The following is a 16,313-nucleotide window of genomic DNA, read 5'->3' as shown; positions in this document are numbered from 1 at the left end:
TAGAATAGATCTTCAACAACCCAAACACCTAGTGTGAAATAAATGAGTCCAAATAAAAAGAAAAGAAAAGGTTAACAACCACATTGCCATCTCATCCTACTGGGTACCCATTCACTGCTGGGTGTTGCATGTGATTCAGTGAGGGGCAGGACCGAAACCCTAGAAACTCTGAGAAGTCCAACTGCCAAAAATCGTCACCGATCCAAGGACTCTCCGCTACCAACATTATTTGTCACCTGTGTGCTGTGCACAGGAACATTTGCCGCCACGTATATGGGTGATTCATAAATAGTATACATGTGGTACATAAATGGTACCTATGTTGTACATAGTACACAGGTGGAACATTGGTGTTATCTCCTTGTGACAGTTTAACACCAACACTGGGCTCCTATAGGGTACATAGGTAATACATTAATGGTTCATGTGTGATACGTAAATGGTACATGAGTAATACATTATTGGTACATGTGTGATACATTAATGGTACATGTGTGATACATTAATGGTACATGTGTGATACATTAATGGTATATAGGTGATACATGGTACACAGATGGTAAATCAGCAGTATATCCATGTGATAGTTCAACACCAACACTATGGGCATCTATAGGGTATGTAAATGATACATTGGTGATACATATGTGATACATGGGTAATGTATAGATGGTACATAGATGGTGCACAGATGGTACGTGGGTGGTACATAGATGTGCACAGATGATACATGGATGATACACAGATGGCACATTAGTGGTACATGGATGATACACAGATGGTTCATGGGTGGTACACAGATGATACATGGGTGGTACACAGATGATACATGGGTGGTACAGAGATGATACATTGGTGGTACATAGATGAAACACAGATGGTACATGGGTGGTACATAGATGATACACATATGGTACATTGGTGGTACATAGATGAAACACAGATGGTACATGGGTGGTACATAAATGATACTCAAATGGTACACAGATGGTACATGGGTGGTATCTGCTTGTGACAGGTCAACACCAACACAGTGGGTGTCTACAGAGTCCAGTACACCACAGAGATGCTGGCAGCGTTGATCCCGGCCGTCAAGGACCGATCCCTCCCTCCCAGAGACAGACTCGGACTTCAGAATGATCTATTTGCACTGGTCAGTATAAATACAATGAGAAGCAATGGATGTGATAATGCTGGAGAACGCTGGGTCCTCTACCAATAATACATGTCAGGAAGGAACCTCTCATACACTATAAGGAACATGCTATTCTCTATCAATATCTTAAGAGGGATGTGACTGAAGTTAAGAGTGAGTGAGTGAGTGAGTATGGTTTTACGCCGCTTTTAGCAATATTCCAGCAATATCACGGCGGGGGACACCAGAAATGGGCTTCACACATTGTACCCATGTCGGGAATCGAACCCGGGTCTTATGCGTGACGAGCGAACACTTTAACCACTAGGCTACCCGACCGCCCCTGAAGTTAAGAAGTATCATTGCTACATGTAGATTTATTCAATATATTTATGTAGGATGGGGTATAATGACAAGAACCCTGCACTGCTACAAGTAGATCCAGGTATGTCTTCATTATTGGTGTTCATTCTCTCAGGCCCGAGCTGGTATGGCGGCATCAGAGGACGTGTTGAAGGTGGCCGAAGCATTCATCAAAGAGGACAACTACACCGTGTGGAACGACCTTGCCCTTAACCTGTCCAGCATGGCCGTCCTCCTCCAGTACACGGACTGCTACGATCTCTACAAGGGCTTCGCCCGCGACCTCTTCTCCCAGGTGGCCAAGACAGTGGGCTGGGACAAGAAGGAGGGGGAAAGTATGTGGATGCATGTTGAATATAGTGTTCGGGCGTTGGAAATGTCTAATAAAGAGAACAAGGCTGTCTTTGACAGGAGGAAATATAGTAACAGTTACCGTTACCGTTACTGTTACCGTTACCAGTTACATGTGTCTGCCTCCTTGGAGAATATTTATGCCTCTGTAAACATGTAGGTATTGTGAAGTTTGTGTCAATTCTTGTCTCAGGCCAGCTGACAGCCATGTTGCGAGATCTCATCCTGACCAAGATGGGTCGTTATGGTGACGAATCAACGGTCATGGAGAGCAGGAAGAGGTTTGAGAGTCACCACAAGGGAGATAATGTCATCCCAGCTGATCTGAGGGCTCCGGTGAGTGTATGAGGAGGACATGACTTGGAGGACATGACTTTGCTAGTTCATAAAAATACTTGATGTTAGATCGATACCTGGTTCATCCTTTTATCAGTCAAAATTAAGAGATGTTTTATTAATGCATTTCAGTTGTTGTTTAACGTTACAGTCATCAGTCTTTGAATGTATACCTGTAACCATGGTAACATAATAATAATACACTCAAACACATGTAAGCCAGACCTCATTTGTCCAGAAACCTGCTGTCTAGAAGAAAACAAAGGAAGAGAATTGATGGATGTCAACATCTTCATTATGAGGAACACTGCGTTTCAGAGTATATACTTACACCTTCATGAGGTGAAACACTGCTATAAGGCAGAGAACATACATATGTACCTGTAAGAACAACAAAGGTAATAAGACAACAAAGGTGGAAACTTAACAAGGGAGCCAACAGATAATTGGCGCTGGTAGGTGGATAAAAGGAAGCAACACTTAACTGATCACTGATTGGATATAGGTAATTGGCAAACAGGAGGCCGGGGTTTATTAGCACTGCTAGAAATAGAATGGAGTGAGTGAGTATGGTTTTACGCCGCTTTTAGCAATATTCCAGTAATATCACGGCGGGGGACACCAGATATGGGCTTCACACATTGTACCCATGTTGGGAATTGAACCCTGGGTCTTTGGCGTGACGAGCGAACGCTTTAACCACTAGGCTACCTGACCGCCCCGAAATAGAATGGAAATAACAATGGACATATGGAAGCCAGGTAGCCATTGCCTATTACTAATCAGTGATAAGTTCAGTGTAGGCCACCTTTTGTCCACTGCTTATCACCCAACTGATGGAGGAGTAAGTATATACAGGCAAGTCTCGTTAATCCCACACTCGTTAATCCCACACTCGTTAATCCCACAATCGGCTTTATCCGACACTAATGATGGGAACCGATTAACTCAGTGCTATTTAGATCCGTTAATCCAAAGGACTCCGACACACCTAATCTGCAATGAATTACTGAAATTACTTATTAATCAGTCTCGTTAATCCGACAAAGTGATCTGTGTAATCCATGGTCATCTGCCCGCGAGTACACAGCCCGTGTTTTGATGCGAGATGAGTTGGCTGGTAGCTTTATATAACAACTGCTGTAGACATGGTAGAGATAAACTTGCTGAACAATAAACAATTCATGAACAATTAGTGTTTGTATCGTTAACTATCCTGTAGTTGTCTGATTTTCGATCACGAACGTTGATACTTAGTTTCGTTTATCCGACATACTCGTTAATCCCACATAATCATATGCAACCAACCATGTCGGATTAACGGGACTGTACTGCGAAACGTTGTGTTCCTCATAATAAAGAAGTTGACATCCATAACTTCTCTTCCTCATGTGGTCCGCCTCCGTGGTCTTGTGGTAGAGCGTCCGCCCGGAGAGCGGAAGGTCCAGGGTTCGATCCCGGGCCGCGTCATACAAAAAGACGTTAAAAGATTGTACTTGTTGTTACCCTGTCTGGCGCTCGGCATTAAGGGGCTAAAACAAGGACTGGTCGGCTCGGAGTCAGTATACTGTGTCTGAGTGGGGTATTCATGTTAAACTGCGGCATGGTATCTCAGTGAGCTAGCACTATAAATCGGCATCAGTCCGGCCTAGTACAAGCCGCCACACACACACATACACGTGCATGCATGTCTTGGACGCGACGTTAAACCCAATTTCACCTCACCTCTTCCTCATGTGTATCACTTCTAAATGCCTTTCAAAAACTAGAAGATAAATGTCTGAAATAGTAACACCTGCATATGTGCTTAGGACATAACTCTGTAACCCTGATTTCTCAAGCCGTAAACTTGTTAATCCAGGCGATGTCAGACGGTACTTTCCAACATAATAGTTGCACTGTATGTTGCTGCACTTTTGCAAATGATGTCAAATGATGTGGATCATTCCTCCGTTTAGGTGTTCATCACAGTTTTGTCTCAAGACAGAAGGGACGACTTCAACAGGATGTTGGAGGTAATTCCTCAGCCATGTCCACATGGACATTGATCCAGGTTTCTCAATGCTACATCTTATAATGAACCCTATGTGCAGTGAGGGAGAGATTGTATGCCTGTTTGCAGTGGATGAGTGTGGGTGAAGCGATCACATGGGCCACTAGTCCGAAGCCAGAGTTCAGACTAGTGGGCTCAGCTAATAATGGTCCCTGTAATAACACAAGTATCCACTGAAGGTGATGCTGAGAGCCAAGTGGACTCAAAAGGCTTTGACACAGACTGCCCGGGAAATCTTGTCTGGCATGCATGCATCAATGAATGAATATGGCTACATGTATTGAAACATTCAGTCTGTGTCTGATGTGTGTTGACACTGTGTGTCTGATGTGTGTTGACACTGTGTCTGATGTGTGTTGACACTGTGTCTGATATGTGTTGACACTGTGTGTCTGATGTGTGTTGACTCTGTCTGTGTCTGATATGTGTTGACACTGTGTGTCTGATGTGTGTTGACACTGTGTGTCTGATGTGTGTTGACACTGTGTGTCTGATGTGTGTTGACACTGTCTGATGTGTGTTGACCCTGTGTCTGATGTGTGTTGACACTGTATCTGATGTGTGTCTGATGTGTGTTGACACTGTGTGTCTGATGTGTGTTGACTCTGTCTGTGTGTGATGTGTGTTGACACTGTGTCTGATGTGTGTTGATGCTGTGTCTTTTGTGTGTTGACACCGTGTCTGATGTGTGTTGATGCTGTGTCTGATGTGTGTTGACACTGTGTCTGATGTGTGTTGATGCTGTGTCTGATGTGTGTTGACACTGTGTCTGATGTGTGTTGACACTGTGTCTGATGTGTGTTGACACTGTGTCTGATATGTGTTGACACTGTGTGTCTGATGTGTGTTGACTCTGTCTGTGTCTGATATGTGTTGACACTTTGTGTCTGATGTGTGTTGACACTGTGTTTCTGATGTGTGTTGACACTGTCTGATGTGTGTTGACACTGTGTCTGATGTGTGTTGACTGTCTGTGTGTGATGTGTGTTGACACTGTGTCTGATGTGTGTTGATGCTGTGTCTTTTGTGTGTTGACAATGTGTCTGATGTGTGTTGATGCTGTGTCTGATGTGTGTTGACACTGTGTCTGATTTGTGTTGATGCTGTGTCTGATGTGTGTTGACACTGTGTGTCTGATGTGTGTTGACACTGTCTGTGTCTGATGTGTGTTGACACTGTATGTCTGATGTGTGTTGACACTGTGTGTCTGATGTGTGTTGACACTGTATGTCTGATGTGTGTTGACACTGTGTGTCTGATGTGTGTTGATGCTGTATGTCTGATGTGTGTTGACACTGTGTGTCTGATTTGTGTTGATGCTGTGTGTCTGATGTGTTGACACTGTGTCTGATGTGTGTTGACACTGTGTGTCTGATGTGTGTTGACACTGTATGTCTGATGTGTGTTGACACTGTGTGTCTGATGTGTGTTGACACTGTATGTCTGATGTGTGTTGACACTGTGTGTCTGATGTGTGTTGATGCTGTATGTCTGATGTGTGTTGACACTGTGTGTCTGATTTGTGTTGATGCTGTGTGTCTGATGTGTGTTGACACTGTGTCTGATGTGTGTCTGATGTGTGTTGACACTGTGTGTCTGATGTGTGTTGACACTGTATGTCTGATGTGTGTTGACACTGTGTGTCTGATTTGTGTTGATGCTGTGTCTGATGTGTGTTGACACTGTGTCTGATGTGTGTTGACTCTGTCTGTGTCTGATGTGTGTTGACACTGTGTCTGATGTGTGTTGACACTGTGTGTCTGATGTGTTATTTGTGTCTCTGTTCAGCTCTACGATAAGGCTGACATGCAGGAGGAGAAGATACGGATAGCACGAGCTCTTGGTGCAGTCAAGGAAGAGGAACTTATTAAACGTGTCCATGAATTTGCTATCAGTGTAAGTTATAAAGAATCATACTTGGTCACATTTGAGACATTGATTATAACCTGGGGACACAGGTTGCCCAGTTGTCTTAGGTGCTGCAAATTCACTGTGCAGAGTTATGTCCCCTGTGTAAGCCAGAATCCTATTTTCGTGTCTGAAGTGCCAGATTCACCTTTATGACTTTTCTAGGAATTTCATCACCACACAAGGGCTCGTGCCCCAGTCATCTGACGCGACCGCAATTCGCTGTGCAGAGTTGCGTCCCTTGAGAAACCAAAGATTGTGGGTTCGATTCGCCACGATTACGTTTCTAGGTTTGTCAGCATCATACCATGCTTGTGGGTTTGCATCACTTTGAGTTTTCCTCCCACATCAAGCTGACATGCCGTGATATAACTGGAATACTGTTCAAAGCGGCGTGAAACCAAACTCACTCACTCACTCACTATAATGTCGATAATATGATAAACATGAAGTGGTTTAGATTTGTCAGGTGTTTTCATTAAAGATATGTGTGCAAAATTTTAACCGCCTAATTTGTCAATTTTAATTCTTTTGAGTAAAAACATTTTTACATACTGGGATTACGGTTGGAGTCATAATGTTATCGAGATCATGTGGACCAATCAGATCTCATCATTCTGACATGGAGGCATGATAAGTTATCTTATGAAGAAATGTTATGTTCAGGACAAGGTACGTGCCCAGGACAAGGTGTTTGTGCTAGCTGGGACAACCGGCTCAGCCAAGGGGAGACAACTCACTTGGAACTTTGTTAAGGAGAATTGGAAAGACCTACGTGAAAAACATCATGGCCACCTGTTAACAAGGCTTGTGAAGGTTAGTGCTGGTTAAAGCAGTTAATGTTATGTTCAGAGTATTTTATTCCAGTGAAATCATCAAAACAACGTTGCAGAGTTGGCGTTCTGGGCATGCCAGGAATCTTTGATCATTGCTTCGAATCCTGGTCTACCCCAATTATATTTCTCGGTGGTAAATGTCCGCAATCTGCATCACCTCGGGCTTTCCACCCTCATCAAGGTCACATGCCATATATAACTGGTATACTTTTCAAAGCAGCGTTAAACCCAACTCACCACTTCCATCAATCCTTTCTCTACTCGTGAAGATCCGGGTGAGAATTGGTCTTCAGCAACCCATGCTTGTCTTAAGAGGCGACTAATGGGATTGGGTGGTCAGACTCGCTGACTTGGTTGATGCATGTCATCAACAGTTTAAACCAACGCCCACTCAATCATGTTTACTTCTATCAGAGCAGTTAAGACAAAATATTCTTTGATGAATCCAAAGGTATGAAGAATAGAAGTTGAATGCTTATTACGATTTGAGTCTTGTCTGTCTCATCAATGATCGTTATGGGACCAACGATGTAATATGTACTTCTCATTCTCAAACGAAGTTAAAGAACACCCGATTCTGTCATAGTGCTATAGTTACAGGTCGTCTGTCTTGGCATGACAGATTAACTGTAGTGATATGAAAGAATCAGGTGGACCTTAACTTCCTTTTAGTAGTATAGATGGTGCGGCTTGGATTTTTGTAGACCAAAATCTTTTTTCAGCCACTGCACGGCATCAGTTATGTTTCTCTGAAAAGAGGAGCTGATTAATCATTTTTTCTGCACAATGTTTTTCCAGGACATCCAGCATTCCTTGGAATATCACTTTGTGGGCAAGTCCCTCGTAGGGGTCTTGTTTTGGTCTGTTTAACAGATGTATTTGTAGAGGTTCTTTATAACGCACTGATTCAGTGAGACATATATCTGTATGAGATATGCCATAGTCTGCAAATCTGTAATGTTGTTTTCCAGGCTTCAACACAAAACTTTGCTAGTGAGGAGATGGCTAAGGAGGTTGAGGTGAGTCTGTAGCTTGGGGCACTGTGGTGACAAGTCATCGCCACGGTAACAGAAATCCCAAATATCGTGATTATTAATTAACAAAGATAGCTGCATGTGTTCTAATTCTAAAATAAAGACAAGCCATCCCGGCGATAAGGAATATTACTTCAGTTGTGACAAAAATTGCAAGTTTGTTTTTTAAGAAATATCCATTTTGCTAACAACAAACATCATTAAGTTTTAATCACGTGGTTACAATGCGGGTAAGGTTCGATGGTCGGGTGACTGCTCTAAACTGTTTAATATGTCTTCATGAGACTTTGCATACACATCAAGCTAGTGCTGGACTGGTCGCTTTTGATGTTCTGGGTCCACTTGCACAAAGCGATCTTAGCGCTAAGACTGTTGTAAGCCTATGCTGAAGTATGGGAGTTACAATCATCTTAGCGCTAAGATCGCTTTGGGCAAGTGGGCTGAGGAATTTAATTATTTTTTATCTTTTCCCTTTCCAAGGCAACAACTACAATTGAGTGCAAGGTGTTTGTTTGGTGTCAAACCGTTCATTCTTTTTCATGTTACTTGGCAGATGTATCATTCTTGTAAGGACTCGTGACTACTGTTTTAACAGAAATAGATGATTATTTATTTACAAATATAAGCTTGCAAGGATAGCGGGGAGATGGACAACTGTTGTTTTTGTTATGCTTACGGTAACCTTTTCTATCTACACTTTTCAAACATGCATTTTGCAGACTGGATCAGAAGTGGTCCAATGTTTGGATGCATATCGACTTCAGATGGTGCCAGAAAAAGAACCACTTTAAACCAACAAAAATAATGAAATTTGTGTTGTTTAGCTAGATTCATAATCACATTTGAAAAGGGTTCTTTTACATGGGCAGTGACCAGTGACTTAATAACAAAATTTCCTTTTGTTTTGTTCATGGTATAGCTACACATGTCTACTGTTGAAATAGGGTAGCGGGTACTTGAGTTTGGGTCGGGTTTTGAGACAAGGGTACTTGAGTACACTGTCTTCTTCCTGTCACAGCCCTGGAGAATGGTTTAGCCAGTATGGCATGGTATTCACAACCATCTCCCTTAATGTGTTAGGCGCACTTTGTGACCGGCAATGTTTCCTTGTTTGAGGGGCACTGGGGTAGCCTTGTGGAGAAAGCATTTGCTTGTCACGCCGAAGACCTGGCATCAATTCCTCATGTAGGATCAAGTCAATTTATGGTGTCCCTCACTGTGACATCGCTATCAATAAATCAATCAATCAGTCAATCAGTCAATGTGCTATTCTTGCAGGAATTCTTCAAGGCCAACCCAACCCCTGCTGCAGAAAGGACTGTGCAGCAGTCCGTGGAGAACATCCGACTCAATGCAAGATGGATGAAAGAATCGGCAGACAAAGTTTGCCAGTTTTTAAAAAACAGAAATTAGGATCTTGTGAAATTGACTAATTCTTTGGATGGAACAAAGGTGTCAGGAATTGAAAAACATATTTTTTACATTTTTTCTGCGGAAACGATTATTTTCTTAATATTCTTTGGGTTTTTTATGCCAACAAGCAAAAATTGCAGAAGTGTTATGTTGTTATGGATAAGTGGTTTGCTAACAATGACTTCAACTTTTAATTGCGATTTACTAATGCTACAACAAAGAAATCCATGAGGATATGGCAATGTGGAGAATATTTTTGCAGAAGTAAACCCAGATGGTTAGAGTTATCTTCCGGGGGCACGGGTGGCCAAGTCGTCTAAGGTGCCGCAATTCGCTGTGCAGAGTTGCATCCCTTACGCACACCAGAAACCTATGATTGTGGGTTCGAATCACGGTTCGCCCCGATTATGTTTCTAGGTTTGCCAGCACCATACCCGTGCTCGTGGGTTTCACCGAAGTGGTAACCGTCTGAGACCTGCATCACTTTGGGCTTTCCTCCCACATTAAGCTGACACGCCATGATATGACTGGAATACTGTTAAAAGCGGCGTTAAACCCAACTCAATCACTAGAGTTATCTTCCCTTGGCTGACTGCTACCCACTTTATTGTTCTGGTGCTGTTAGTTGATTATTGGATAAATGGTCACAAAGGATACAGTAACAGCCACCAGAATTGGAATGAAAATGAATAAATGAATTGTGAAATCCATACAAACAATGGATATGATTTTGTGAGATTGCAAGCAAGTTCCACTCACGCAGCCTTGAGATCAAATTCCACTGACACTGCCTTGAGATTCAGCATTAATTCAGCATTGATTCAGCATTATTATCACATGAGCAAAAGCTGGTTGATTGTGGAAAATTTGTGAAATATTGTTTTGATGAATGAAATGCCTCATTCTTAAATGTTTGCAAGTAGTCATGAGGTTTATTGTCTTCATAATGTTATTTTGGACAAATGACAATATTGATAACTGTGTTACTTTTTTTGCTCCTTACATTGTTGTATTTGTTGATTTATTATTTTTATTATTTTCTTTTTTATCCAATGTGTCCTTGAGACATGGGTTAGCCAGTAAAATAAGGGGGTGTTTTTTGCTGTAAAAGAGTTGTGTCCCTTTGCTCGATAAGGATCCTCTGCTCATGATTCACCCTGATTATGATCCTTGGTTTGTCAGCATCATACAAGCATTATTTTATTTGTGCCTATATGTTGTGACATTACTGAAATACCATCGTCCAATGGAACCTTTCCTCAAAGATCCAAGCATCACATTATTTGTTTCAAGGTTATAACTTGCATGATAGATTTTATATCAGTATAAGGTATTACTGTCACTATAACTTAAATATTCCATGATCAAGGTCAAATACTCTGAAAGAAAAGTTGTAAAAGGACCAGTATTCAGAGCAATACTCTGCAGATACTGAAGACATCTTCAGGAGACTTTTGAGTTGTATTGCCCAATTGGTCATGTGATCTTTCTTGGCATTTTGTTTGCATGAAATATTGAACATTCTAGTTCAATATTTCATGCAAACAAAATCAAATACAACTAAAAGCAGGTAACACATGTTTTCAGATCAAGGCCCGTTTCACAAAGCGAACATAGCTACGACTGTTGTAAGTCTACAATAAAGTATGGGAGTTATGACTGTCCTAGCCCAATGATCCCTTTGCAGAACAGGGCCAAGGACTCTAGTTATTCAAGGTATCTTTATGAAACATGTGGAGCGGGTAGCCTAGTGGTTAAAGCGTCATATACAACAACCATGGGAACAAATAGGTGCAACGAAGGGATGTTTATTGCAAGTTGGATAAGCTTTCTATTACAAACAGGGGCGGTCGGGTAGCCTAGTAGTTAAAGCGCTCCCTCGTCACGCCGAAGACCCGGGTTCGATTCCCGACATGGGTACAATGTGTGAAGCCAATTTTCTGGTTTCCCCCGCTGTGATATTGCTGGAATATTGCTAAAAGCGGCGTTAAACCATACTCACTCATTCACTTATGAAACATGTCTTGGTACCTTATGTGGTTTGGTTATGGCTTTTGCTATTTACAGTGTTTTGTTTAGTTATCTTTTACCGTTTCCATGGAATCAGAAGCGGACAAGTAACCCTCTATTCATTTTGAATAATGAAAAATGTAAAGAAAATCATTACCCTTAGTTTTGGACAGACAGAAATAAGGTATCAGTTTCTGTTGATAAGATCAAGTTTGTCAGATTGATTCCATTTAATTAAAACTGTAATATCTTGTTCAAGTTATGTGATGCTACTGAGTTAAATATTCAGGATTCTGTTGACAAAATCAAGCTTGTCCGATTCATTCAATTTAATTGAAACCCTAATATGTTGTTGATTTTTGACAGGACTACAAATCCCACATAGCAATTTCACAATTCATTAATTCATGGACACCAACAGTTTAAAGTTACGGATCTAACAGGAAAATAATGTTAACTCTTGTGTTCTGCATGGGAAGATTGTTTGTGTGTTTGTTGTTTAACACTGCACTCAGCAATATCACTGCTATATGACAGCAGCCTGTAAATAATTGAGTCTGGACCAGACAATCCAGTGATTGATATTGCTGAGTGAGGCATTAAACAACGAATAAGGACAACTATCTAAACATGTAGCATTTGTACATGATGTATGCAAGTTATTCGGAAACTGTATTCAAGGGAACTTCTCTTAAAGTGAGTGAGTATGGTTTTACCCAGCTTTTAGCAATATTCCAGCAACATCACGGTGGGAGACACCAGAAATGGGCTTCAAACATTGTACCCATTCTCTTAGAGAGCTTTTCTTATGTATTGAGTTTTTTCTGTGCACTATTCCGCATCTGTTTTAGTCCCATCATTACCACCATCATTGATGTAGAATGATGTCCAATATGTGTAGGGACGGTCGGGTAGCCTAATAGTTAAAGCGTTCGCTTGCCACGCCGAACACCCAGGTTTGATTCCCTACATGGGTACAATGTGTGAAGCCCATTTCTGGTGTCCCCTGCCGTGATGTTGCTGGAATATTGCTAAAAGCGGGGTACTCATGATACTCATTCACTCACTCCATTATGTGTTGTACTCTAACATGTTTTAGTTATCAACATTTAAAGTAACTGTAATCTGCAATCAATATTTGATGGATACCAGACATTAATAGTTATGATTCAGTGAACTGTGTGGACAACTTGAGCTGTTTTCTAATAGTATCTAACAAACCACTTGGAACATGGTGCCATTGTGATGCATGTTTGAGTCAAGAAAATCTCACCATAATTTTTGTATCCCTTTTAAATTGTTGAAACTGCTGTTTTCTCTACAAGCTCCTTACCAGTGTTAGACACCTTCGTTACCCTCCTGCTCTCTACTGGGAAGGGTATTAATCACAAATTTCACAGTAAATTTTGTAAGGAGCTCACTAATTGCAAGGCAGGATTTGAATGCATTTGAATTTTTAAAGAAGACTTTAAATATGTGATACTAATTACTCATAAAAAATAGAAAGTGTTTACATTATCATTGTCCTTCAATTAAAGTTTAAATTTAATTTCATGATTTGAGATTAATCCGCGCCAGAACAAGTGATGAATGAATGAATGATTCCCAATAAAGAAGTCACAATTTGTTATGTGTGTTCCATGGTTTGATTCTGGTTCCACGTGGTTGTGTCATATACTTGAGTAGTCAGAGGACCTGGGCCCGTTTCACAAATCAGTTTCAGAAAAAGATGGTAGTGCAGCAGGCCCGTGAACATCTGGGATAGAATGGGTCTTCAGCAACCCATGCTTGTCCATCTTCTCGAGGCAAGGGAGTTAACAGACTGTAAGAGTCCAGTTTCCTCCCTTGCCGAACTAGGCTGGAATTGCAAGGCTCGTAGCGCTACCAGTGTCTATTATGAGTTATGTCCCTTCCATGGCCCTCCTTTTGACCAATCATATTCCACCTCTCATATCATTTGCGTTTGCTTCAAACAAAATGGCGGCGCCCAGTCAAGACGATCTGATCGATAATCAAATCCTTTTTGTAATATAAAGGGTCTTACCTGCGAAGTGCATCCAACCACGTGAACACCTTGATTAGAAATATGAAAAGATTTAGAAAATATATGTTGACGCCGAGCGGTACACATGTTTTGCAAATCCTGCAGTCGACCGAAATCTGCACGGCAGTCTACGAACCGGATGTCGATTTATTGATTAGGGTATGCAGAGACTCGCTAGAACATAACTCCATTATTTCAGCCTAGTGCGGCACAATCTCATTAAAATCAGATCTTAGTCCTCGCTACCGCTAAACAAGGTTCTGAGGACATCCCATTACAAGTCACGTCAGAACGACCTTTCATCCGACCAATCAGAGCGTCGCTTACCAGAGTATGAAAGTGACAGTCGGAAAGTGATTTCGAATCATAGAACCTCGAAAACTTTAACACGGGGTATTCCGAACGATGGTTACGGATTTAACGACTGAATCCATACAATCTCGACAATCTATAAGCCATTCCAGAATGTTCTTTTGTTTAGCTTTCAAATTTGTAATCGAGAATTTGTCAAAATATGTTTCGAAGCGTAGTCGCCAATTTGAAATTAGTGTCTTAAAGCACGAGAAAGCTTCCTCCTGATTGGTCGGTCAAAGTTCGCGCAAGGTTGTTCTGACGTGACCCGTAATGGGATGTCCTCAGATCTTTGTTTAGCGGTAGCGAGAACTAAGATCTGATTTTAATGAGATTGAGCGCGGCAAGGGTGGACCTTTATGGTCAGTGAACTGCCATGCCTCGGGAATATAATGCTTATCGTAAAAGGCGACTATACTTATTGTAAGGGGCGACCGACGGGATCGGGTGGTCAGACTCGCTGACTTGGTTGATGCATGTCATCATATCCCAATTGCGTGGACTGCTGCTCATGATATCAATCACAAAACTGTCTGGTCAAGCCTAGATTATTTACACACCGCCGGCATATAGGTGGAATATTGCTGAGTGCGGCGTGAAACAATAGAAAATCAGACAAACAAATATTCTGGTACAACGGTGGTTGCGTCATCTACTTGAGTAGTCAGATGACCTGGGTCCGTTTCAAAAAGCAGTTTCACGAAAAGATCGTAGTGCAGCAACTATTGTTGACATGTTCCTACATGTATACTTTAATATCGACTTGACAGTCGTCGCCCTACGGTCGGCTTGTGAAACGGACCCAAGTAGTCTGTCGCATACTATTATAGTTTGGGCAGAGCTGGACCTCACTGAATGACTGACTGACATATAGTTCACTCGTATACTTTTTGAAACATACCCCAGTAACAAATATTTGGAGACAGTTTTACGAAGTTAAACTAATGAACAGAAACAAGATGTACCACTGATAGTCAAAAGAATTCGCAAATTTAAATATACAGGGATCAATCTTTTATGTTTTACCAGGAAATCTATAAAGTCTTTGTATAGTCTCCTTAGTTCTACACCCACGCAAACACGCACGAACGCACACACTGACTTGGTTGATGCATGTCATCTTTCCTAATTACACGTACGCGATTTATTCACAGCCGGCTGTAATGTAGCTCGGATATTGCAGAGTGCGGCGTTGCATTGCATTCAACGACGTGGATCGTTGCACATGCTGGCGACAACTATTTTCTCTGGATTGACTCATTTACTTTGATGCCATCGTACTGTTTGTTTTGTAAGGCCGCACTCGGCAATATACCAGCGACATGGCCGCGGTCTATTTATTTATTTATTTATTTGTGTGTGTGTGTGTGTGTGTGTGTGTGTGTGTGTGTGTGTGTGTGTGTGTTTAATGCCGCACTCAGAAATATTCAACCTATGTGACGGCGGTTTGTAAATAATCGAGTCTGGACCAAACAATCCAGTGATTGATATCATGAGCATCGATCCACGCAATTGGGATCCGATGACGTGCATCGACCAAGTCAGCGAGCCTGACCACCCGATCCCGTCAGATGGCAAGCATGGGTTGCTGAAGACCTATTCTACTCCGGATCTTCACGAGTCTGGCAGCGGTCTAAATAATCGAGTATGGACCAGACATTCCAGTGGTTGACACCATGGGCGTCAATCCATACAATTAGGATACGATGGTATGCATCAGTCAAGTCACCGATGCAACCCATCCGATCCGTTTAGTCGCCTCTTCCGACAAACATGGGTTCCCCACTGGATTTGCTGTAGTGTGTCTGCATGGCGTCTAATAAAACCGTTATGAAATGCCGCGTCATAACAAAAGGATGTTTACATATGGTACTTGTTGTTATCCTCCCTGTCGCTAAGTGGTAAAACAAGGACTGGTTGGCTCGGAGACAGTGTACTGTGTCTGGGTGGGGTAATCATTTAAACTGCCGCATGTTATCCCATTTGGCTAGCACTATAAACCAGGAACACGTTCCACTAAGCGATCTTAGTGCTAAGTTGGTCGTAACTTCCATACTTTATCATAGGCTTACGATCAACGTAGCACTAAGATCGCTTTGCGGAACTGGGCCCAGGACTAGTACAAATGTGCTCGCGCACACAACACACACACACACACACACACACACACCCACACACCCACACATCTCTTTCTCTCTCTCTCTCTCACACACATGAACGTGCATGCACATTGCTATATACAGGCAATTTTCTTTAACACGACGTTAAAAACCTTTAAAACATTAACGATGTTACACAACGTCGACCCGAATCTTGACGGTTACGTCCCCAATGATGACAAAACTATCCCCATAGCTACAGCCCCCTGATGTTGATTATACCGATCCCTTGTTTAATGTATAAGCAACACAGCCTATCTCCGGTGATGTCAAGACCGGCCCAGGTGTGCTCCCAGCGGAACCCGAGTGCTGCCACATCT

The 16,313-nt window shown here is 42.0% G+C and overlaps 1 protein-coding gene across 1 annotated transcript in view; it reads left to right on the top strand.

Annotated features, from left to right (window-relative positions):
* The window catches only part of LOC124135903 (puromycin-sensitive aminopeptidase-like), a 33,808-nt gene extending 23,972 nt beyond the window's left edge, over window positions 1-9,836 (top strand). Inside the window, exons 14-21 of the mRNA XM_046501571.2 lie at window positions 1,019-1,153; window positions 1,614-1,833; window positions 2,043-2,185; window positions 4,144-4,200; window positions 6,027-6,134; window positions 6,813-6,962; window positions 7,954-8,001; window positions 9,295-9,836. Coding sequence (XP_046357527.2) covers window positions 1,019-1,153; window positions 1,614-1,833; window positions 2,043-2,185; window positions 4,144-4,200; window positions 6,027-6,134; window positions 6,813-6,962; window positions 7,954-8,001; window positions 9,295-9,429 — 996 coding nt within the window. The 3' untranslated portion in view covers window positions 9,430-9,836. The remainder of the gene's footprint in view (window positions 1-1,018; window positions 1,154-1,613; window positions 1,834-2,042; window positions 2,186-4,143; window positions 4,201-6,026; window positions 6,135-6,812; window positions 6,963-7,953; window positions 8,002-9,294) is intronic.
* Window positions 9,837-16,313: the final 6,477 nt, after the last annotated feature.

The sequence above is a fragment of the Haliotis rufescens genome, unplaced genomic scaffold, assembly GCF_023055435.1.
Source record: "Haliotis rufescens isolate VD_foot unplaced genomic scaffold, xgHalRufe1.0.p SCAF_4, whole genome shotgun sequence".
Classification (NCBI taxonomy): Eukaryota; Metazoa; Mollusca; class Gastropoda; order Lepetellida; family Haliotidae; genus Haliotis; species Haliotis rufescens.
The sequence above is the reverse complement of the archived record's forward strand: the minus strand, read 5'-3'. Positions and strand labels throughout refer to the sequence as shown.